The sequence below is a fragment of the Bombus fervidus genome, chromosome 8 (assembly GCF_041682495.2).
Source record: "Bombus fervidus isolate BK054 chromosome 8, iyBomFerv1, whole genome shotgun sequence".
Taxonomy (NCBI): domain Eukaryota; kingdom Metazoa; phylum Arthropoda; class Insecta; order Hymenoptera; family Apidae; genus Bombus; species Bombus fervidus.
In genome coordinates this window covers 6601748-6627476 of record NC_091524.1, presented here as the reverse complement: position 1 = coordinate 6627476, position 25729 = coordinate 6601748, and the positions used below count along the sequence as shown (strand labels likewise).

Here is a 25729-nt window from a genome sequence, read left to right as displayed (position 1 = left end):
AGAAGATCAGTAGTCCTTAACCACAACATCATGATCCTGTATTCACGTTACGCGGTTGTTTCTGTTCGTACGATGTCTTGATAAAGCCCATTCAGTGCCAACAGTTGCATATGGCCACGCTTCCTTAGCGTTCAAGAAAAGAGTTGCAAATACTTCGAGATGTAAATAAAGTAGCGGAAAAGCTCAGAGGCAGCTACTATTATAAAATTGGTGATTCATGAAATGAGGTCACGTTTCTGTTAGGTAGTCTTGCGTCGAACTTGTATTAATCTTAAAGCAGTCGCTGTTCCTGACCCCGCCGGTGCTAGCACGCGACGAAATACCGCGAAAGAAAGGAAGCATCCAGGTCGTGCGCGGTTAATGCAATTTAACAAATCAAATCTAATCAGGTGATTACACGTATTGTGTTTTGCATAACGTGGGCTTTCAGTAATAACGACACCTTGGAACGGTGCATATTATATCGGTCCACGTCATTTTGTTGATTTTCGGTGCCTGTATGGTGCACAGAACGACAAAACAAACAGTAAGAAGGAATTGATAGTGAAGTGAGTCGGTCACAATTGGTGGACGTCATCAATGGATGCGTAGCGATAACGTGCGCTAATTGTAATTCGTGTAACCTAACTCGCATATCGTCGACGGCTAGTTGAGTCGGTGATGTAATTAGTCCTGTACGGAGCGTACACCGTCAGTACATCGTGTTCACTGGGCTGAGTACAGAGTTCCGGCGATGTACTAAACTTTTATCCACGGAAGAGAGTGATCGTTACAATTTCACTCCGTGTTTTCGATATACCGTGAGTTTCCCAGCCCACGCGTTTCATTGAAACTCTGTTTAATAAATATTTCGCGGGTTTTTTTCTCTCGTCGTGGTGCAAAAGAAAAATAATCGTCAAAATGGCCAAAGGAGGACGATCGAAGCAGAAGCAATCGAAGAAGATAACGTGTTGCGGGTGTACAAGCAACAGGAGCAGCGACAGCGCATGTAAATATGTTCATCTATTCTTTTACGATCGTCTTTAGCTTAATGTAATTTTAGCACGGTTATTATTCGCTTTAATCGCGTGAGTGATCAAGGTTTTTTTAAATTACTGGTTGGGCGTGTTCTTCGTTTGGTTCGTTAAATCGACGTTTTGCGTGCTCTCTTCGATTATTATTTAGAAAAATTAATAAACGGAAAAGCTGACATGTCTGCAGGCGCGGACGAAGTATATGATGTTTTAAAATGTTGCTTACATGCACAAAATTTGGCAAAGACGTTATGTCAGTCACATGGTTCGGATATGTACAATATCATAGTAAATTCCGAAGTTGTCTTAGTTTCGTAACATGACATACATATAGAACATTTTGTATATTTACATTCTTTATTTAAAACAGGGTTCTTGGTTTCGGTAATTCCGTGTTGAAATTAAGATATTTACTAAAAGTATCATAAGTGAATGAAATTCTACATTGTACTGGTTTACTAACAGGTAATTTGTCTTCATTCTTTAATTAAATTGAATTTTTTCGTTGTTCTTGTTTTCAATTTTCTTTCGTTAAGATATATATTGAAAAATATTTTGATTATGAAAATGATTAAATATCGAAAAAACAGTGTTTAATATAGTACTCTTAACGCGATAACCAATGCTTGCGAAGTGATAATGGAAGACTCCGGCACGCGACTTTGTTTTTCCAGACATGACTGTGTTAACAAAAGTTAAATATTCATAGTCAAGAGCAAAGAAATATGAAATATTAAAACAGTTGGTTTTTTAAGAAATACATAATCTATTAGTTTATGATTATATATTCAACTAAAAATACACTGAATAGGACTCTACTATATGTGATTACACGCTATAGATTATCATATCATATTGTATGTCATGCCAATCATTTTGAAATTTTATTTGCTCTATAATGAGATACCACTGTCCTAATCACATTAGTAACATTTGAAGTCAATCTGGAAATGTATACAGAAATTAGGAGATATTTATTGTAATCGTGTATTTGGTAAAAAATTAATAATGAATCATATTAAGCACATAATAGGTGTTAAAAATAGTCTTGTCAAATATTTATTAATTGAACCAATAATCGAATGTTTATACTTTTTTACTATATATTTTGCAATTTTTCTATATATTTCAAATTTGTTTTAAACTTCTACTAATATAATCACAGTCGCACCGATGAAATTTCAAAATGTTTCGTACACACGGTATATTGATAAAAGATGCTTAGAAGCGTTAGAATACTTGCACAAGCCTGTGTATTTAGAGAATCAATATTTTAATCGTTTAATATTATCACACGTTACAAATGTATCTTCATTCAAAACGATTCGTAGGATATACGCGTGTAAACGCGAGATATGTACGAATGGAATAAACCATCTATTTTCAGTATATAGATAAATTTATTTATATAAAAAGTGTATATATAATAGATAATATATATATAGATAAGATATGTGAATAACATCACCACGTTTGTGCAACAAAACATTTAAATGGTGCCACAAACTTCGTTCACTCGCGCAATAATTTCGAAGAAATGTTTACATTTCCGTCCGTGAAAATAATATTAGCGGGGAAATAGATAGGGAAAAGTGAAGGTTCTATAAATTTCCACGTCTTTTTCGCCGTATAAACCTAAATACCAGGACAAAATTAGACGCATATTTACACGCAGACTACCGTACGTGCTTCGAAAACGATATTCGGAGATACGTGGGATACTGTAACCACGGAATTGTATCACGAGACGCTTGTGTAGCATCCGCTTGGAGAACGTGTACCGTTCGGAACGTGATCGTTCCGGTTTAGAAGTAAGTTCTCAAGTTCCGCCGGTGTATGGTCATAGGAAGCGCATTCGTATTCGTCGCGTGGGATCGACCGATCGCATCCAAACGATTATCTATCAAACGAGACCGAATACGGTGGCGGAACGTGTTAAAACTATCAGGCCATAAACGACAGAGAGGAATGGATTGGCTACAGCTAGGCAGCTTAATTGAGCGGCATGAAGATCGTGACTGTGATCCTCGTTTATGACATAACAATGAGACGGACATAAGTTGGTGACATAAGTCGCGAACGATGATATTGTGAACGCTAACTGGAGGGGCAATGATCAAGGCCAACCAGTTCTCTTTACCGTAGAAAAAGAAAATAAATGATTTGATAGTTTCGTATTCTTTTCGTAGGTCTTTGATGTTCCACGATTTATTCTGTCGAGGCCAACGGGCTCGGTCGTACCACGGCGATATTAATGCGATCAAAACCTGGCGGTAAATGTTTATTACAATTGTAAATCGAGCGCTGCCGACGTGCGTGACGCGAATCAACGGAATCGCGTAACGTCACGATCGCGCGAAACTTCAGTATCTGGTTTAAAAGTGTCAAAGCCGCGAACGGCGATACCCAGCCATTACGATCACCGACGGATATACTGAGATTTGAGAGAGTTTTCTCGTAGTGAGTGATACTATTTTTGAAGTTACTTGGTGCTTCTCGGCGGCGGTGATCGATCGACGAAAACAGATGGTGCTCGCGATACGTGGAATCGAGAATTCGATTAACACCGATGCAACGTGACATAAACTAAGTGTCTCGTTGATTACGATTAGGACTATTCTGGTCTATGACGGAGCCGGTCTAACTGCATTCAACAAGATTCGACATGATTACATAGTTAGTTTTCACAGGCGCGCGTGTATTCAGGAGGATATAGGTCACTGCCTATGAGGTCAACTATTCGTAGATAGAAGCTTAGAGGCTTAGAATGTTTTAGAATTACTTCGGTAGGCTGTCCTTGAACAATTCTAAAATTAGAGTTTTCGCGGTATAGTTTCTCCATGTGCCTAACGGTTGTGGACCAGTTGCTTCGTGTTTCTATTAATTTTAGATGTTATCGATTCCACAGTCACGGGTTTCAGGCAGCTCTCGAGATAACGAGTGACATCATTTCCATGCGTACGGCTAGACCCTGAAACGTCATCGAACGAGAAATGGAAAACTTAAAATTGATCACTAGCATTGTCATATACAAAGGAACGAACCACGTTGGCGTTCTCGTTACTAATATTTTTTCGCTATACTATGATCTTCTTCGAACAGTGTCGCAATGTTTGTAATTAATTTGCGTACATTTATTTTTGAAGTTGACAACATTACGTTCCTAAGATGGAGTAGGAAACGATGTATAATTTCGTTTGTGCCAGATTAATTTAGTCTTTACAGTGGCGTTATTCAACGTGGGTTGTAAATTTGTAGGTTGACCATTTATTAGATAATTGTGTTCCATATTCTTGGCATATCTGATAAGGCATGTTTAAAGTTGTATGAAACGATTGGATAAGCGAGTAGATCTCAGTCTCGTGAAAAATACGATACTATTTGTACGCGTTCATTTATACGCTCACGTTTCTTTCTAGTTCTTTCCTGAAGTATTTTCATCGCACGTTTACGGCGTTTTACGATCGAACCATAGAACAAAGGTAGAAATTTAATAGTATCTGCAAACACGTTCGACGATTCTCAACGAATCGTTTGTGATTATATACATATGCGAATGTGTGCGATAAGCAAACAGGAAACGATACGTGAAAAATTATTCAAATTCCATTTTAATCGAATTAACTACGAACGAATTGATTATGGAGAATTGTCGCAGAGAATTACTCAAATATTTGTATGAGTTATATGTTTCGTGTAACTGAGATTACAAGCGTTATCTCCCTAACGTGAAAAACTCGAAGTCTCTTGATACGATTTAAGCAGCGTTTTTTAAAAGTGTTTTTTCTGCATATATGCAGTGGGAACCATATTTAATGTTTGTTATTTTCGACTCATACATTCAGGTATGAAAAGTGTTCGCACGAATATAAACTTCTGGACGGTCATTGACACATCGTGCACAGTCTCATTTGTTTGTCGTTAATATTCTAAGGCTCCGAGTAAGGCCAAAATAACGAACACTCTTGAGTACATAATGACACGATATTTCATTTTGCTTCTTTAAGCTTGACTGGGATAATTTTTATGGCAATGATTTTCCGTTTATTTGCAGGCTCTCATATTCATTTGTTTACGTTGGTGCATAATATTTCACCACGTTTTCATATTGTTTTCATGCAAGTTCGACAGTACTTTAGATTTTTTACGAACCTCTTTTTGGCTCTTGCAAACACGCTTGCGTCATTTTTACCGATGATTATAATTCGCACTTTACGTTTATCATAGGTGAAGATCCGATGCTTAGCGACCAACAGCAATATCGATACATGACTGTTGACGATATGAAATCCATGGGGGATGACTCGATGCGCGTCAACGTGACAGATGACGAGAGAGACAATCGACATTCCGGAGGTAAGAATTACATGAAATTCATGTTTCCTGTTGCAAATTCATTATTCTTATAACGTACAATTACTTATGTAGATTTTTGCGCAAGGTTTTCGCGAATACGTCCGTTATTCAGCTGATAATAGTATCTCATTTACTCAAACTCTAAAGAACATCGTCAAAATCGAGGCTTCTAAATGTTAACCGTGTCGTTTTGGAAAAAATATTCCAAAAATATGAGGCTTACATCCGGATGTATCAATTTTGATGATTGCGTGATTCAAAGGTAGGATAGCCTCAAACCTCTGTCAAAACGATATCAGATATTTAATTATCACATCGATCTTTATTATTAATTAATCCTTTCTACTCCATTAATGCTCCTACAGCAATAATGATAATATAAATATTGTTTCTTGTATTGTTATCGTCGACAAAAGATGAGAAATGTGACAAGTTCTGCACTCTTTTTTTTTTTAACAAAAGTTTTGATTGAAAAAGATTTTACTATGGAATGCTGATAAAAATTTCTAGAGTTCAAACGCTTAAACCTTTACATTTTGTGCTATAAGAGTATAAAGAATAAAATAACACAAGAATAGTAAGCAGGTAATATTTGATTTCATATAACGCAAAAATATTATTTAATAATAATGTTTCATTATACTTTAATGCTATTTTCTGTATTTTATAGTTCGAAATTAATTGAATATTATTTTGCTTATTTTGTCTACCTTGTATAGAGATATATTGCGTTTATTCGTTTTTCTCTTATATTACGACACAGTATCTAGTTAAATCAATAGTACAGCTTATTGACGGAAAATGCAAAACGAGAATTAATTTTGCGCTCCTAGAAACGGAAGAGGTTTCAAGGGCAATTTAATTTCTTTTAAGTAGAGTGCTGTGTTTTTTATCCTTTGCGCGGTAGCGATTGTACAGTTCAACAAGGTATAATGAAAGGTCATTCGAGACGATGGAGGGTCATAAATTAATGAGTCTTGCTTTACAAAAGATGCTCGAAGTGTTGGTTGTTTGTATTGGTGCAGTGATAATAGATAGTGTCTTGAAAATTGCACAAAGGCGTGTATTTATCACTTCCGGATTTATTTAATCGTACGTTAGAACTATTGTTTATTCAACGTATATGGATTTCTCTTTTGTTTGTAACATTTTTATATACAAAAAAAAAATATATATATATGTACAAGGAGTGAACTCGAACGAGCTAAATTTTCGTTGTACGATCAAAAGATTCGGGAAACTATTTGAAAAATTATTTGGTAACTATAATTATTATCTATAACATTTATGTACAAAGATGTTAAAGTGGCACATCAAGACTTAGAATGTGATGCAAGGATACGATTTATTTACGTATTACAACTCTCCGTCATTTCCGATAATTTTTTTCGATAATGTATGTAATAAGTAACACGCAATTGTTGTTCTAATAATAGGACGACTAAAGAAACGGTATACATAAGCAGTACTTTGTTCAAGACAGTTGACTTCGACCTGTCATTTTTCGTCACGCAATGAAATTTATTTCATATTGCATCCGTCTATCTCTAAAAGAAATTTAGTTTCTTCATTTCCGAACGAATGCCTTTTATTACGCGTCACACGATGCATTTTATGTGTTCTTACGCAAAAGATGCGTTATTGAAGTATATAGATTATTAGCATTATTTTCGCTTCAGATCTTGTTTTTTATTCTTTATTCATTAGCGTTATAACTCCCACATAACATATTTCTAAACTTCATTTATAAACAGTTTTTACGAAAACTATTTACAATGGTCACACCTAACGTTTATATTATTAATTTTCGAATTTTTCGAATTAATACAATACGTTCCATTTTCTTCTGTCTTCAAAAATCTTGCAGCTAATAGTAGATATTAAAATCTTTACGCTAACGACTTGAACTTTCCACAATTTTCTTGTATATACGAGTAGAGTATGTAATTACGAATAATACGACCAAAGTTATGGTGGGCGTCGTATTCCGAATGATTAAACAGGAAAACACTTAAAAGAACAATAAAAGCATATCCATACTTGATAAATTTTTCATTGAAGATATCTAAAATGCATCCACGTGATAGCTCGCGTTAATCATTTCCATATTACGTATTTAATACAAGGGAAGCGTTACATGTTTAATAATAAATTTGATTTATAGCACCAATGATAACCGAGATGATCACAAAAGAAAATTATCAACGTACAAACGCTGCCAATCTCAAACTAGACAATGTTGATATTAATAGGCACCCAGTACACGTCGGGTATGTATTAATTTATTCATCCTCTTATTCTATAAACACCACTCATCTAACACTAGTCAAACAATTGTACAATTTAGGGTAGGTTGTATTATTCATTCATAATTGTATAATACTGCTCTGAGCAACTCTTTTGTATCATAAAGTGCTTGACAAAATTTGTATATTTATATTCATGCTATAATCTATTTAATTTGTAAATCCTTTGGAATTATCTTCATATACCGTGGTATTTGATAAAAATTTTTTAACTACTATACAACTTACCCCATTGGCATATTTAAGAATATATCTAAACTACTTGCGTTTTTAAGTATTTTATCGGGCAAAGACATATCTGTAAGATCTGTCTACAACATATTGGAATACGTTTCAATTGGTTCTAATTTGCAGAGTTTGCGAAGGTGTTCGAAATTTTTCCAAATTCTCTTCGATTATTCTCAGATCGATCTTTCTTGTTTATGAAAATTTTCCCAGTTGAAAATTTGCATCGTCATCTATTGAATTGGAAATTGTTTGCGAAGTATACATATTATACATGCACGACGAATTAAAGAGGATGTTCGATCCGACTTCTACTAACTGAATTACCGAGATAGAAAGTCAACGAAGCCGATCTCTATATTTGCATGGTTTGTTTTAATACTTAATAATTGCGCAACGTAAATAAGATACAAATCAAATATGTACAGATTAACACGAACTTCAAGCTGTAGTCGAAATTCAATATAATATATAAAAAATGTATGTTGAATCTTTAAGTTCTCATGCTTGTAAAAAAAAAAAGCTCGTTGCTACATATAACTGAATTTATAACACAGATTATTTTAATAATCTAAGATAATTACACAAAAGCTTTGTTGTGTTATTGAAATACGTTCTTCGTTAAAGTTGGCGTAATGCATTTCATTGGGCAAGAATCGCAGTATCGGAAAACTGTTTCTCTCAAAAGGCTATAATTGGCGTTTGTCGTATTGGATTGGAAAAAGTTGTCGGAACTCTATTTATACACACCTATAGGAAATAACGTCTATTGTAATTTTGATACAGTTCGAAATTGTATATAGAACGTAGAAGCATATAGTACGCAAGCAGTAGCGTACATAAAAAAGAGAACAATAACAATGTTCATATCATGAAACAATAATATTGTGTATTATAGTGTGATACGGTGTGCATTGGTGAAAGACTCCTGCTCTAATTAACCTAGATCATTGGCTGATATATAATAACAAAATGTGGTACAGGATTGTAAGAATTTATATTTACGAGAGCCGCATAAAATGAGCTTGAACTTTCTATTTTCACAAAATTCTTCTAAATTAATTTTTAGTTGGCTTCACGTATTTTTTAGCGTAGACAAACTAACGAAGTATGGCGTATAAAAATACCTTTTTATCATATAACGACGTACATATAGCAAAATTGACATGTTCATACATTGACCGCATCAAACTGATAAATAATAAAATAAAAATGTTAAAATTTAGTGGATCGTAAAAGGGTACTACGCGACAATCGGAAATTTGCATTTCAAAGCTTTCCATAACGTTGTTTTACGTTAAATTTTCTTTACGTAGAAAGTAAAGAGGCTATTATGGGACATACGGAATAATTGACATAATTCATTGTTACATAATCGCGAACATAATGAAAACATAACAGCGTAACTGTCATCGCGGGGACTGTCACGGAATGTTTCAAATGGAGCCAACGAGAATCAAACCAGTAACTGAACTCTAATCAGTTTTCTGTTACACATCATATCTCTCACAGCAAGCTATTTTTTACCTACTTTCTTTTTAATTCTATTCAGAATGTTCAGTTCAATGTTTATGTAATCGGCCAACCAGCTAAACAAGAGCCAACCGCTTGGTGCCCTCGTTTACATCCTGTCTTGCTCGTAGCAATATTAGATTATCTAGTTAATAAGCATGTTGTTCTTGAAATATCTTTGGGATGAACGATTCTTTGATGGTGTAATTTAATTGGATACCATGTTCCTTACTAATAACAGGCGGGTTGTTACAATTTCAGAGGTCTCGTACTTAATCGAGGAATAGACAAGTACATAGTATAAGGTTCTACTAAACACGAAGTAAACAAATCACACATTTTTATATTTTATTCTAAATATTATTAGAAATATGCGATAATGCTAAATATTAGACGAGTACTGTCAAATGAAACATTACGGTGTAAAATTAATATTTTTGTTCTTTATATCGATATTGATATTAATTTTTACATTGATACTTTCTAAATATTTTTAAATTAATAACAAATTGAATATATCTTAGAAACTAATTTTTTCTCTGTTACTAAGAAATTAAGAAAGAGTAGTATGTTTAATACAATGGTACTTTTGTATTTTACATTTTCAATGTTTTCTCTCTTTGCGTTTAGTAGGACAGGATACTTATCGTATCGGACAAATAACGTTTTGTTCGAGTTACCTTCTTATATCTTCAGAATGTTTTCCTTATACATTTAACCATATACAAGAGCACATGTGTTTGCACGTACTTGTTTCTGAAAATGTAGAATGGTTTTTCCAAGTGCACAGATTTCCTAAAGCAAACAGCAGAGAAAAGTGCGACGTGCACGGCAAACAAAGAAAAACAAAAATAGTAAGCATGCGCATGAAACGAATTTTTTATCCATAATCATACTAGATTTTGTTCTGAGATCAGAGCGTCCCTAGAGTCCCTAAATACATCGCTGGCAGCTCTTGGTACCATGTCGAAAGGACAAGGAATGTGGAGGGACAGGTACACCATGCCCTTTTTATTACTCTCCTTTCTGTGTTTAGGCGTTTTTATATACAATATATTTAGATATAGAAAAAGAATCGTACGTATAAAACGAACACATGACGGAAAACACATTACATTCGCGTACACAAAGTACTATGTCTGTGTCTATTACATTATAATATGTCCAAACGTCATGTTGATTCGAAGTGGCTTGTGATCTTTTAGCAAAGCAAATTACAATTTTAAAACGTGTATATAAATTCTATAGATAATCGTATTTTTTATTCAATTGTAAATTTTATAATTGCGTTTATAATTGTTGATGATTTGTATTTATTTCATATATTCTTTTCATACGATAAATTATATATATAATATGGATCATGGTCAAAGACAGTAGTCCAGTCTAATTAATAATTTCTTAAGGAACTGCACAACAATATGTAATATGTCATAATGTTAATATGGGATTTAAATATTACATTTAGAATCTCATATTTTACCATCAAATGGTACATGCATGTTGTACGAATGAAAGTAAGAAAATGATTTATCTAAAGGTAGTTTTGTATAAATGTATTATTAAAAATTATAACAGAAATACGAAGTTATAATGAGCTGGTTTTTCGTTCGATATAAATTAACGATAATTAAACTTCAATTCCCATACTTTACTTCTATTGTTCATATTTATGGACATGTTTTATTAATAAAAAATTGCACTTATCACAATATGAATTTGTTATTCGTTTCACGACACAAATTCTTTGTATTTTCTGTATTAGTATATCTCTTCTTTAGCGTGTAGAGATTCTAAATATACATATGAAATATTTATTCCAATAGCGTGACATTTCATATTAAGCACCGATCGATCGTTTTCAAGCTATTGATAATACTTGTTGAGCTATTGTATTGAAAAGCCGATTCGTCGATATCTCCTTTCTTAAATGAAATTACTACGAGTCTATGTTTGTATTTGTTATTTCTTGTTTTCATTCGTAAAACATATTGACGTTATTTTGCGAAAAAGACCTGGATTTACTAATGAATTCAATAAATTCGACACGCATAACACTGAACAATTAACTTAGTGGAACATAAATATAATTGAAAGGAACATATTAGCTAAATTATGAATAACTGAATATAAAAATAATAGTTGTTTAGTAAATAATGGAATATTGTGATAAAGATTGAAAGTGCTCTTGTAGATACAGGAAGAGAATCGTTCGTCCTCTAGTTTAATGATAGTTTAACCATTTTGGACACATTTTTATGATATAGTGGCTGCTGCTCGTATCATTGTTCTCCCTTCTCCCTTTATGACAAGTTTGAGCTATTTTTTGCATATGTAACGAAATCTGTTGACGATATATTTATAATACTATGAGCAACGTAGAAAGAATTATTTTTATGTGCTTTGCGCGATGAAGGAAAAATCATTTGATCGAATTGAAAAGAAGATATTACAGATTTCGGAACAATCGATTTTACGTTGCCACCCTAACGTATACCTATTTTCCGCAGAGTGTGAATGATGTGACCTCGTTGCGTCTCCACTATAATACATAATTATTATTGTTGCTCCCCATTTTTGTAGTTTTGTATAATAGAAAAGTGGCTTGCGTGTGATGATTGCGGGTTTTCGAAAATTGAATGAGAAACAATCATCATGATAAGCACGGAGGCAGTTTAAGAACGTCCAAGAGAACGAAGTTATGCGAACGTGCTGGAAAGAAATGACAACAGAAATATTCGAAAATCTGTAAAGTTGCGCTAGTTTAGAATCTCGACTCCATCTATGTCGTCATCTTCTCACCACCATTTTTATGAACGAATGGATACTAACGCGTTTTTTATTTTGTTCCCGATCCTCTCTGTTATTTTATTTGCGCTACTCGCAGAATTCCACAGTGGAGAAAGTAAGTGATCTTCTCTTGAATCTTAGCTTCTGCTACTTGCCATATCGCTCTTCAATTTGATTTATGTTCTTGATACGTTTCCTTTGAACGCACAATACCCGTAGTCGCTCAAGTTTTAGTATTCTTAGACAGAATATTTTAGTGCACAATGAATATACGTAAATCGAAAAGATTTACAAATTTATGCGATAAAATAATGGGAAAATTGAAATAATAACATATCTCAGGGGAAATATGTTGATGATATGATAATATGAATTACAACAAAAATTATGTTTCATTACAAATAAATGTTGCCAAAAGTCTCGATTTTAGAATCAATAAATTTTCATTATTTATAGTTGAAAATTGTTCCTAGAATTTGAAATCTACGTAAATACAACGCTTAATATGTATTAAGCATCATCTGTTTGTCATAGCTAAAAGCTATAATATATTCCAGAAACATGATGTATATTGAAGAGTTCTATTACATCATCTCACTTGAACAACCTTCGTAGAATTTATGTATGATCGATATTTTTAGACTATTTAATACACGAGAAAAGAAGAATGTTATTCGTGAAGACGTTTCATTACGTTGGATGTAAATGAAATATTGAATTATTTACACCAATTATATTCACTGTGCACACGTTGTATGCAACATCTCTGTGAATAATTCTCAGGTTCATTATGGAACTCGTCCTCCAGCACAGTCATCAATCAGCAATCAATAGGAAGCAATCGAATGGATCTTTGAATTTCAATTAAACCAATTTTTATGATTCCTTTTCTTTTTACTTTTTTTATGATAGTATTCAGTGTTAATTAGCGTTACGCTTGCAGACATAGAATATTCATACAGCAAATCCTTCACACAAGCTCACAAGCCGTACTGTTTCTATTTTAGTTATCTGATTTAAAATTTAATTTGCTCCATTTCTCATGTAACTTATCTTTGCACACTGTTGTCTTGTAATTAATTTATTTCTCTTTTTTTTTTACAGTTACCCCTCATACGCAGCAATAAATCATATCCAAAGCATATATAATTTTTTTGTAACGTTTACGGAACAAATTGAAACATTTAATAACTACGCCGTATACATAAAACCGCCTTCAAAATGACCTGACACGATTAAGAATAATTTCTGTATTTAACTTTATGCTTTTAGTAAAAATTTATCGTGAACGTTGCTTTTCGGCTTGGCGTGCTTATGTGATAACTCAATCGTTTGTTTTAATTGGCCTTCTAAAATATTTTTACTACGAATCATTAAAAACAGACTAATTATAAAATACTTATTCGTTCGTTTAGAAATGATATAGATATTATGATAAAGTATTCGATGAATTAGCACTATTTTTATACGTAACGTTACCTTGATATGTATATAAAATTTCAAATATGTGCCGAAAAAGCCGTGTTAATTCTTTGAAGGATCTAGATTAGTGTAAATATTATGTGTACACATTAGTAAAAATATTTTTTTTTTCTTTAATTATAATTGGTTTGACTTAAGCGAAGCAGTTAGCATGATCGTATTATTTATCGAACGGCCAAATGTTCGCACAATATTCGTATGTAATAGTGTTGAATAATGATTTATGAGTACGTGTCCAAATAATGATTAGCCCCCATGCAATGATTGCTCTTATTTTCAAGTCTTTTTCTCTGTCGACATATCGTAATGCTATAAGCTAAGGCGATATGTACCTTTCTGTTTCTGCGATCGACACGTGAATTTTCTTTATAACTATGTTTATTGTATAAATGATAGCTTCCTGGTTTCCTTTCTGGTGGATGCACGAGGTGGTGCGATGCGTGGCTGCAGACATAGTGGTGTACGTGTAATCGTTCCTCCTAGAAAAGCCGCAATGCCTATGCGCGTTACGTGCAGGTATTTAAGAAGGGACAAATTGACGAACCCACCGCCTTTGATGGAAGGGGAGGCTCTTGCTAGCCGTATCCTTGAACTAGGACCCGTGGGTGCCAAATTCTTAGGGTAAGTACATAATATGCAAATTATATGATATACAGAAGTGTCTCTTATATTTGCTTTTGATATATCGTATTTAAAATAACACTTTAATATTAGTTCAGATAATCATCGTCGATTTTTCGGACGTAAATGAAGAATTTTCAGTTTCTGAATTTTTTCCACAATTTATTTAAGATGATATTTTAGCCTATACAGTCGCTGTAAAAAATTGATTTTTGGAATATAGGTAGCATTATTAAATGAAAAATGTACAGTTTTTAAATTTGTCTTCAATTTGTTTGAGGAAACAATTGCGACGTATTAATTAATTCATTAATTATTAGCATTTAAATAGTATTGATATCGCGATGATTGACGAACATTATTGACAGCATAACTTCTTTATAGGTTTAAGTATCTTCCAGATATAACGTCCTCGTTGGTTTAAATAGGACTATATATTTTTCTCTTCTTATCAAACGATAATTGTTCTTTAAGTATGTACAAAGATTCGCATATAGCAACTCTCTGCAATCCCACTTCAAAATTTCTCGATATCTGCAGATTGTTCTAAATTCTATAAATTATCGTATGATTCATCGTAAAGTATAACGTTGGCATGTAACAAAGAGATTCGAGATTATCCCATTGGTGACCTAAATTCGTTTGCTATTGTACTCGATTAAGGAGTGCAGCTTAATGTGCAAATGCAATTTTCGTGTCCTGAGAAGCGTAAGTCGTGCTTCGATAAATTATTACAATTGAAGAGTTCTGTTCAAACTATTTGTAAAAAAATTTTCTCTAATTCTTATAAAAAATGTTAATCTTTAAATTGTAAAAAGTGATATAAAATTCAAACGTATAGTACGTTCGTAGATCAGACAAATTTATTATTGAACGTAAGATGCAATGTACGAATACCGAATTTTACAAATGAGTATATTATTAAATTTTGCAATAATAATAATTTTTTCGAATAGACCTGTCATCATAGAAGTACCACACTTTGCTTCGTTGCGGGGCAAGGAACGAGAAATAGTAATACTTCGATCGGATAATGGAGAAACTTGGCGCGAGCATACCTTGGAAGCCAGCGAGGAGGCTGTCCAAGATGTGCTTAACGAGAGCTTTGAAGGAGAAGGTACGACTATTTTCTCATCTTTTCTCAATTTAGCTTTTGTTTATCATAAATCCTGTAACTCTTTGCTTCGTATTAAAATAAATCGTACTGAATAATATGTTCATTGTTACATTTCTTAAGTATATACATGTGGATAGATATACATATTTAATCTTGTATAATTTATCTTACATGATATCTACCTCACAAAGTGCTACTACAGTACTGTCTTATCTGTTAATCGTCATTTCCATTTATTTGTACTAGCCTAATTATCTAAAAAGTAGAAGAAAGATTTTAGGTATCAAATGATAACATCTTGAGAGTGAGATAATATTAATAGTGTTCACATGTTATATTCTTTCGTATATCAGAAAATGACTTGAATATAAACGCTAATGTGTAATTGGGATCTTGAGAGTCTTGAACAAGAACCAATACTTAGAAGCATAGCATATAATCAATGTTTGCCAATGTTTGTTGATGTAAACAATTATTAAGTGTTTTAACAACTAGTTATTTGCTCTATATCCGTTATAAATAGCTCACAGTTTATAAACAAGAGTATATAATGGATTTCGCAAATGTTTTAAATAACGATAGTTAGCAAGATCTATGTTTGAAAAATATTTAAGTTCTTCGCATTACCTGTGTAAGTAACTTAACGAAATATGTACAAATATTTTCGCAGAATTAAGCCAGCTCGAGGATCTCCAAACTTCCCGAATCGTAAGGATACTCACTGCAGACTTCCCACATTACTTCGCAGTAGTGTCTCGCATCAGGCAAGAGGTTCATGCAGTTGGGCCAGAAGGTGGTACAGTTTCTTCATCGGCTGTTCCACAAGTTCAGGCTGTTTTCCCACCAGCAGCTCTTACTAAAAAGATCAGAGTTGGACTCCAGGTGGTTATTTTCTTCTCGATGCGTTTCATTATTCTTTGAAAACTAAAATTAACGAGAAATCGTTAAATACCGATATTAAAATTTTGAAAATAATTATTTATTTAATAACAGTGAGATATCTAATTGGCGTTCAAATTTAGTTTACTAAATAGTATGGTTAAGTTATACCAACGTACAGTATATTGAAACACTTGTAAAAATCTTTTATGAATATATTATGTGTTATGCGGTTATAATATACGATTATAGTAGTCGTAAAGATTACGCATAGAAGGTACATAGAATCTGTAATAAGTATCTATACGCATTCATACGTCATTGAACAATTTGATATAAGCAGATGAACGTCATGTAGTACATAATAGAATATTTGAAAAATCAATTACATCAAATACGATCTGTGACATAATTTAGAATAAATTAAAAAAAAAAAAATGATATTGTTATTTAGGCACATCCAATACCAGCAGATCTTGTAGCCAAGTTGCTTGGTAACAGAGTGGCGGTATCACCAATCGTAACCGTTGAGCCAAGGCGAAGAAAATTCCACAAACCGATAACCTTAACTATACCGGTGCCGCAAGCAGCCAACAAAGGCATGATCAATCAATATTCAGGAGACGCACCGACGTTGAGACTTCTGTGCAGCATAACTGGTAATATATGCTTGCACGTAATATTGTAGAGCAGCGTACCGTCTTACTGGAAAATCTCTTACCGATAAGTGCTGAAACTGTTACGCCGCAACACCTTTGGTGTATATATGCTCTTATCAGACTTCTTACGCATTCGAAGATCAATTTGTAGTTTAGTAGGCATGGCGCGGGCGGTAGGCATCTTCGTCTGTTCTCAGGTCATCGGGACTACGTTGACGATATTTTTGTATCTCGTTAGAATAATTATTCTGTTATTGATCTCGTAGGTATGCAATGTAAGAAGTAGGTTTGGAGTGTTTTATTTAATACTTAGGAGGTTGTATATGTTATCTAGGAGATTAATTTAAGTACGATTATAATTAATACGTCCCGGAGACCTTCGGATAGAGATTTAAAAGGGAGATGGTAGCTGCATGTTTCATAGAAACATTTCGTTGAGTACCATTGTTGTATACATATCTTGTTGTGATTCATTGTTAATGCTTGCATATTGTTAGGATTGAGTCATTTAGGTATGGATTATTAATTAACGTAGATAAAATTTTACTACCTAGCTCATTGTAAGCGTTAACTTCAAAAGTTTTTGTTTCAGCACATTCGTTTGACTGGTAACCGCTTCGATATTAGGCTTGTAATTTATAACTTCTATAAAATTGTGTTCCCAAAATATATGTACTTTTAGATCATTATAATATGTATCATACGACACGTTACCGATACAAAGACTGACAATGTTGTCTACTTAATCTTACCGTTTGTTACAGTCACGCTGTACTTATTTTATTTACATGTGTATAACGAAGCTTTTCCGGGTATATGAAACTCAATTTTGATTTTTCCTCCTGTTACTACAAAAATATTTTGACGAGATTCTCGTTTCTGTTTGGTTGACAAATTATCAAACATTTTAAAAACATTTTATACATTTTATACGATCAAAGAAAGAAAAAAAAAAAAAAAAGAAAAAAAGCAGGAAGATATGTTTTCGACATGCATTGCGTCGCGATTTTTATTACGATTATTTTACACCCTTTTGTTTTCTTTTATCGCTTATTTACTATTTAAAAGCATATTCACACAAGTCGCGTTTGCTTTCTGCGCGGTTTTCAATGTATGACGCTTTGTTTTCATTTGGCAAGCATTATCATTCGGTCAGCGTGTATTTGGTTCTTACATTACCCACACACACGATACAGCACGTACATCAACGCACTTATGGTGACCGATATTAAATACAAATTTTACTGGTTCTCTTTTACTGTTTTCGTATGACAAAAGAGAACTATCCTGTTTTAATGTTTCTCTTCCTGTTCGTGTCGTCACGCAAGGACATTGATTGTTCAAATATGTAAATTTTTCCTGTTTTTAAAAGTGAAAAAATTCATTTGGATATCATTGAATCAACATGAAATGACGTAGTCTTCGTCGTACTAATTACTTTACATCTTACAAAAGAAAATTATATTTACATATTTATTATAAGATTATATTTTTTTTACACAATATCTTCCGATAATTAAAAGTTTCTTATTATAACGATATTAATAAGTATTCGCGTTTCTTGATACTTTAAGCCCGGTATTAGTGTCACGTTAATCTGATTTATGAGAGGAATTTAAGATTATTGCTTGTCCTAATTACGACTTAAACGAACATTGACACAGAATGCAAGATTAACTCCTCCCACTCCAATGTATTACAATTCCAATGTAACTGTACGAGCCCTTCGATTGTTTTCTCAAACAATATTTTCTCTATAACGGCTTCTGCAGATTTATTCAATTTCATTTATCTAAGTTTCTTTTCAATATTTCAATCTTTAATTATTCTTTACTCCATTACGAAACTAGAGAACGTAGAAGACGTAGTGTACAAAATACTCGACAATCAAAGGGCAGACGCGAATATCCCGGGCTAAAAGCGTCGTATTGTAATTAATCTCGGTCGCATCGGATTTGATATCCCACACATATCACTTCTGCCGATTCTCCATTCGCAGCACGGACATATTTTAATAATGTTATTGGACTTGGTATGTATGTCGTTCAGGGGGTCAGTCTCGGGCAGTCTGGGAGGATGTCACCGGTTCGACGCCATTGACGTTCGTGAAAGATTGCGTTTCCTTTACTACCACGGTATCTGCTCGCTTCTGGTTAATGGATTGTCGGAATATCTCCGAAGCCACGAAAATGGCTACGGAGTTATACACACACGCGACACATGTACCTTTTATGGCTAAGTACGTTTTTGATGTACCTAAGATTAATCGTGTAAAAGACAAATAATCCGTACTGTAATCGCAGGTAGAACATTTCTTCTAAAAATCGGATATCGTTTCTATGCCGGGGTAAGACGAGTAAGGAGAGAGCTCGCTTAGCTTGCGTAGTGCATCACCTAGTGACGATTATTCATAGAAATATTCATTTCATTCCATGTATCTGTTCCTTCGAACACCAATTTTCTATTATAGAAAGAGAATTCCGATTTTTATAATATATATCGGTATACCGTAGAACGAGATAGTGTTCTTGATCAGTGCAGACTCTGTTTCGTAATATCAAATCGATTACGTTTTACCTGCATGATTACAATCACGTTTAGACAGGAAATGTTACCGATACCTATTTCGTCTTCAGATTTGTAGTATTTGCAAAGCGAGTAGATCCACTGGAGGCAAGGCTGCGCGTATTTTGTATGACCGACGATAAAGAAGATAAGACTTTAGAAAATCAAGAGCACTTCACGGAAGTTGCGAAGAGCCGAGACGTCGAGGTAAATACATATATGTACATAAGAAATTACGTGAATCGTTCGTTGTAATTACTGCATTGTTAACACGCATTAATCGCCATGGAAACGTTCCCATAGGTACTGGAAGGTAAAACACAGTATATGGAATTTTCGGGTAACCTTGTGCCAGTATTGAAGAGCGGCGAGCAGCTTCAATTGCCGTTCAGAGCATTCAAAGAGAATAGAGTTCCGTTCACGGCGAGAATAAAGGATCCGGACGCTGCGGATATGATGGGTCGCATAATGTTCATGAGCGAGCCGAAGGTTCCTAAGGGCGAATTGCCGCAGACGCCGATTTGCACGTTAAATATTTTATTGCCAGAGAAAATTTCTTCGGAACCCGCTGCCTCGGAGGTGGATTTGTTAGAGCTGTCGAAGAATTATAGTTTTCTACGCGACGGCGGCATAAGTACGTGAATTTCTCACGCTGATTACGAAAGAAATCCGAGCTTGTATGAATCATTGACGTTAATTGTGTCTGTAGGTCGTCCAGACGCTATTCACAGAGCAACCATTCGGTTGACTGATATCGCAAATCTGTTGGATAAAGACTGGGAAAAACTCGCGGAAGAGTTAAATATTCCGCCGAACGAGGTATCAACGATTAAACAAGAGTATGCGAATAAACCAGCCCAGCAAGCCGCAGCGATGCTTAAAGTTTGGCAGAGCAATGGAAACAAAGCTACAGGTAAGCTTTATAAGCGTTATACAATATTGTTTTCGATCGATCTTGTTTTTGAATATTTAAAATCTAAAATTTCATTTAGAATGTTGAATCCGATTTCTTCATATCATCCGATGCTCCTTATATAACGTCGACATAAGTTTTCATAACACCTTGTACCTTGCAATTAATTTCCGTAATTAACTCGAATGCCAAGATTTTTATCATATGAAGCACTGTTTTCGTAAATACTTAAGACGATTAAGAATATTACAAACTTATATACTGGCAATCTAAATATGTTTTTTAGAATTGTTTATTAATAAGACCGTCGTGTCTTTGTTCTCGAAAATATTATCAATGAATAGTCGATTATATTTATGCAAGTAACATATTCATTTCGACGTTCCAATAGACTTTGAACATCTGAATACTTGATGACCAAAGAGAAATTTTTATATATACGATAAGACTCATAACTTAAGATGATCATTTATATTTTTAATCATTATTTGACGACGTTTCATTAATTGAGCGATAACGAAACAAGCATTGTCGATGTCGAAACACGCGCTGTTGCTGATTTCCATTATTTCATCTTTATAAATACACTTACAATTCGATTCGATTCGATATGATTCAGTTCTTGGAGTTCTAATAATTCTACCATTCTCACGCTTTCATTTCGAAATTTTCATTAAGCTATATTTACAATCCCGTTACGATTACTTCGGTTATCTCAGTTTCAGTTACTTCGGATTTTCTTCGTAAATAATTTTGTTTTCAACATTTTTGCGCATCAGGATAAATCTTAATAGAATAGCTCTTTTTCTTGAAGCCACGTCCGTTGGTAAACATTAGATATAGTAATATATAGTAAAATTTAAACAGAACCTGTTTCTTGGCAAGGTCGATTAATCAGGCAGGCGCGTTTGACTAAGACGCGTGGAATCTGAGGAGCAACGTAGTTGGTGATCTCATCCGGCATTATTATGCCTGACATAAACCTATGGACTGCTTTCCCCCTCTTTTTTTACCAGTATTAATGACGCTGATATACAGCAGAAATGCACGTAGCACATCGTTTCTGTTCTGCAATCGGTTAAAACAAACAGAAGTACGCGACATCTCAAGAAGAATACAGTGAAAGTGATAGTGCATTCGGTCGTTTCCCAAGTTCCGTGTTCCTATAATAATCTGTTCAATTTATTCGAACGTTCTTATTTATTTTATTCTTGCGAGGGCATAAACGCAAAAATGTTTATATCTTTATATCAAGAATATCAAAACGAAGCGACTAACACGTACGTCAGTGAACTGTCGTTATTGTTTAGGCGGCCACATTGTCAAAGACGTCAGATTACTGTAACTTCAGGTCTGTATTAGGTCAAGGACAACCATTAGCAAGGAAAATACATCCTTAAAGTTCTTCCGAAGTGACGTGAATATAAATAAACTTTCTTTAGTGTGCGAGATTGACCAATTATTTTTAAAAAGTTATTATTGATGCCAAAAATAAAACGTTTGGGACGGTAAAAGAATTTCTGTGTTACACCTGAAGAAAAAGAAATGAATTCGTTAGGCATCTGATTCCACCAGCAGCATAAATACATATTTAATATTGCTGTTACGTCAGCGTTATTTTGTACTCACTAAGTGTGACGAGATTGACAAAAATATTTTATCAGTTGTACGGCGATCTTTTACGACCATATAATTTCGATAATTTCTCGTATCAAGATTCAATCTTTTTACGTCTATCTTTCTGTGTTTAGAGCGAATACACAAATAAAACCGCGATTATAGCGTCCAAGTATTTAAATTGTAATGTAATTTCAATGATATATCTAATAAGTAAAAATTCCTAGTTTTCAGATTAATAATATAACTGTTATTTTTATTCCTTTATTATTACAGAAAGATGCGTGTACTTCTGTGTAATAAAAACAAAGAAATATTAAAACCTTTAATTAAAATAATAAAAACTTAATCGAAGAATTAAGATTGAACATATACTTCCGCTCAAAAAATTGGGCCACCTTTTGCTGTTTGGACGATACAATCTTTTTCGTGTAGTTTCCTCAGCAATAAGAATTCTACATTTATAATAATAATATAATAATTCTACATTTTAAAGCTAAACTATAGTTTAGCGATGATGAATAATAAAATAAAATAACAAAAGTATTATAATCCTAACTTTCATTTTTAAATAGAATTAATTACAGCTTGCTATAGAAGAATAATATTATAAATAAAATATTTGTTTACTTAAAAAGTCATTATTTCTTTTGATATCGTAACACGCTCCAAACTTATGAGCGGAAGCGTGTATGTTATTATTTATTGCTTTATTTAAACATTATATTTGTATTTGTAGGCAATACTTTGGAAAAAGCATTGAACAAAATTGGCCGCGAGGACATTGTAAGAAAGTGTATATTCAATGTCGAATTGGTCACTGATGACGTAGAAAAGGCCGTCGCGAGAGTTCGATTAGATCAACCTGGATTTGATTCCTTAAAAGAAGAATTGGGTCCTTCAAGGGACACTTCTCTTCGCCGTGATGCAACGATGGATCCGAAGATGAATCCTGACTATGATGATTACAACAAAAGCAAGGTTTGTATTTTGGAGAAACAATTAGTATCGCGATGTAATTTATATTTTACATCGATGTTCTATTCTTAAAGTTATGTATTTTATTATTTTATTCGAGAGTGCATCTTCATCGAAGTAATTTATTCTCCTTTTAGGAATCTGGATCCATGGAAGACCTCAATATCAGTGATACTAAACACGATACATGTATGTACTTTATATTATGTGATTTAAGTAATTACAATACATAAGTTAAACTCTTTCTGATATGATAAAGAAAGTATTCTTGAAACTGAACGACGTTTAACGTTGTCCGATTATAATTCCAGAAAGGATATGACATCACTGCCTGTATTATTTCTATGAATAACACGCCGGCTCCTTTTTCATGTCATTGCTAAGAAAAAATATGTGAAATCATAAGTTTCGCCTCACACTTCTTAGAAAGCACATTAATGATATCGCTATTTGTAACATCTGTTTACATAGCGCCATACTTGCTGCAGTTGCACATTCATAAGTTTCATTTCAGAAACTTCAGCGATATTTTATGAAACACATATTGTTTCTTTTCTCAATAACGATTTACGAAATTAAAAATCGGTTTCTATAGTTATTAAGTTGTTGTCTATTCAGGGTGTGTGTGATAATACTCTCTAACAGATCCCCTTCCTCTCCTGTATATATTGCTCTGGAGCTTTAATAAAGCCTGAATTTTTCACGGCATTTAAATCACGTTTTTTTTTTTTTTTTTCGCACTTAACAGCGATACAGCATGTCACGATCACAAACGGCACTGTATTCAATGGAACCTCGACCCCCATCAAAGATAAATACGCAAGCGAAGAGAAAGAATTAGGGGACACAATGGCCGAATTTCTCGAGCATAAATGTCACGTTGCCGATACGATGAGCAAAAAGTCACGCGATGAAGTTGACGACAAAGACAAAAAACGACAGAGGGTGATCGCAGACGCCAACAAAATAGTTTCTGGTAAGTAATTTGAGCTTTTCTTGAAGAAAATGGTGGGTTGAGGGGCCGTGCTTCGATTAGCTACTTCAGAAAATAATAATAATAATAATAAAAAATTACATTCATTACGCGACTTATGGAAATCATCATTTACGATAATACTTCTTTACAAAAGGAACAAAGAATCTCTAGCAGCATGATTAATTTAACGCGATAATGGTCACGCTTTGTTACAGAACAACTTATATTAACCACTTATTGATAAAATTTCAGTCGCTAGTGCTAAATAGTTCTCAAGAATTCGCTTTTTAGTGATATCGTGTTCCTAGCTATAGTCTACTTCGATATGCAAATAGACGTAATGATTTTTCAATATACTTTTATATATTATCTGTATATAAATGTATATTCTCTCCATTATATTAATTAAACGTATAACTTGTAGAATTTAAATAAGGCAGTTATGATCCTTTATTAGTGTTTCAACTGTTGCATATTATATGTAAATTAAACTAATGAAAAATAGATACACTTTAGTTTGTTGTTGACTAAAGTGCTTAAACATTAAGATGCTAATAGCTGTATATGGCTTTTAGTATTTGCAAAACTGTGTGTTATTTGTATAATTTAAATAAATTATATTATTATTATAATATAATATATAATAATTATTTTGCTTGATCAAATTAATTTCTTTATTTGTTCCGTTGATATAACGAGCATAAGCCGAAAATCGAAAATAAATAAAAAAATGTGATATAAAATATTAACGTTGTTTCATGTGCAATTTAAGCAATATAATTTTGAAAATAATTGTACACTTCTGCAAGATTGTACTTTATTCTTTATTATTATTTCATATTTATACCTATGTTCATTATAAATTTGAATCAGTTAATTATAAGATTAAAATTTCGCAGTTGTTCAAAAATATAGAACATCAATGTCTTTCTATGTTATATCATTTTCAATATTTCACACATGATCTTTCAATTTGTATTTCTTTCAATAAATTGAAAATATCATCTGTTTTTCATAAAAGTTTCGCTCTATTCTTAGTTTTATTATGATTTTCGCTATGTACTATACACCGCTACAAATAAATTCTTAACTACTTGCTTGTTATTTTCAAAACAATAATTTAAACCATAAAGTCGAGAGCAGTAATTATTGTTTTGGAAATATTTTTTATCAGGAATCATTACTTACAATGTTATTATTGATCAGATACATTTTTTGATATTAGAGTCTAGGTGATTTTTGAAAGTATAGCACTGCATTGACTCTGGACACGATTCACATCTGTGAAATTTGTTAACTCTATGAAACATTGTTGGCACTAGAACATTTACTTCTTTTACTTTGTCATCTTTTTACTTTATCATCTTTTACTTTCACTCACAGGTTCTGGAGGGCTGATGCGGATTCCTTCAAATTTATCAGCTTGCTTTTATTTTAATTACGTAATGAATTATTTATTTTATCGCCTCTCAATTACATCTCATATCTACTGTATTATAATGCGAACTCTCAGTGTCTTCACTTAATGATCCACTAATAGTCTTCTATTTCTTCGACACATCCCATTAATTTGTTTCAGCAAGGTTTTGCTGCAATTTTTTAGCGTTGCATGAGTGGTCAAATTTGTGTGGCCTAATTGTGCGGACGCACAGAGCAGCTGTCGTTGTCGCATACACTTATTCCGACATTCTTATCTGAAAAATAACACATTTTCATAAAA

The 25729-nt window shown here is 33.3% G+C and overlaps 1 protein-coding gene across 31 annotated transcripts in view; it reads left to right on the top strand.

Annotated features, from left to right (window-relative positions):
• The window catches only part of LOC139989615 (uncharacterized), a 92271-nt gene that overhangs the window by 39735 nt on the left and 26807 nt on the right, over nucleotides 1–25729 (top strand). For 19 of the 31 annotated variants that reach the window (XR_011800366.1, XR_011800365.1, XM_072008067.1 and 16 more), the window contains 15 exons: nucleotides 5241–5369; nucleotides 7534–7639; nucleotides 10330–10407; nucleotides 14081–14305; nucleotides 15262–15422; nucleotides 16093–16304; nucleotides 16756–16960; nucleotides 17458–17472; nucleotides 19010–19199; nucleotides 19597–19732; nucleotides 19829–20159; nucleotides 20235–20438; nucleotides 22795–23036; nucleotides 23171–23222; nucleotides 23782–24009. Coding sequence is in view for 29 of the 31 variants with exons in the window: in XM_072008067.1 (XP_071864168.1) it covers nucleotides 5241–5369; nucleotides 7534–7639; nucleotides 10330–10407; nucleotides 14081–14305; nucleotides 15262–15422; nucleotides 16093–16304; nucleotides 16756–16960; nucleotides 17458–17472; nucleotides 19010–19199; nucleotides 19597–19732; nucleotides 19829–20159; nucleotides 20235–20438; nucleotides 22795–23036; nucleotides 23171–23222; nucleotides 23782–24009 (2514 nt within the window). In the remaining 2 variants the exon portion in view is untranslated. The other 12 variants (XM_072008071.1, XM_072008054.1, XM_072008072.1 and 9 more) reach the window with 9 other exon arrangements.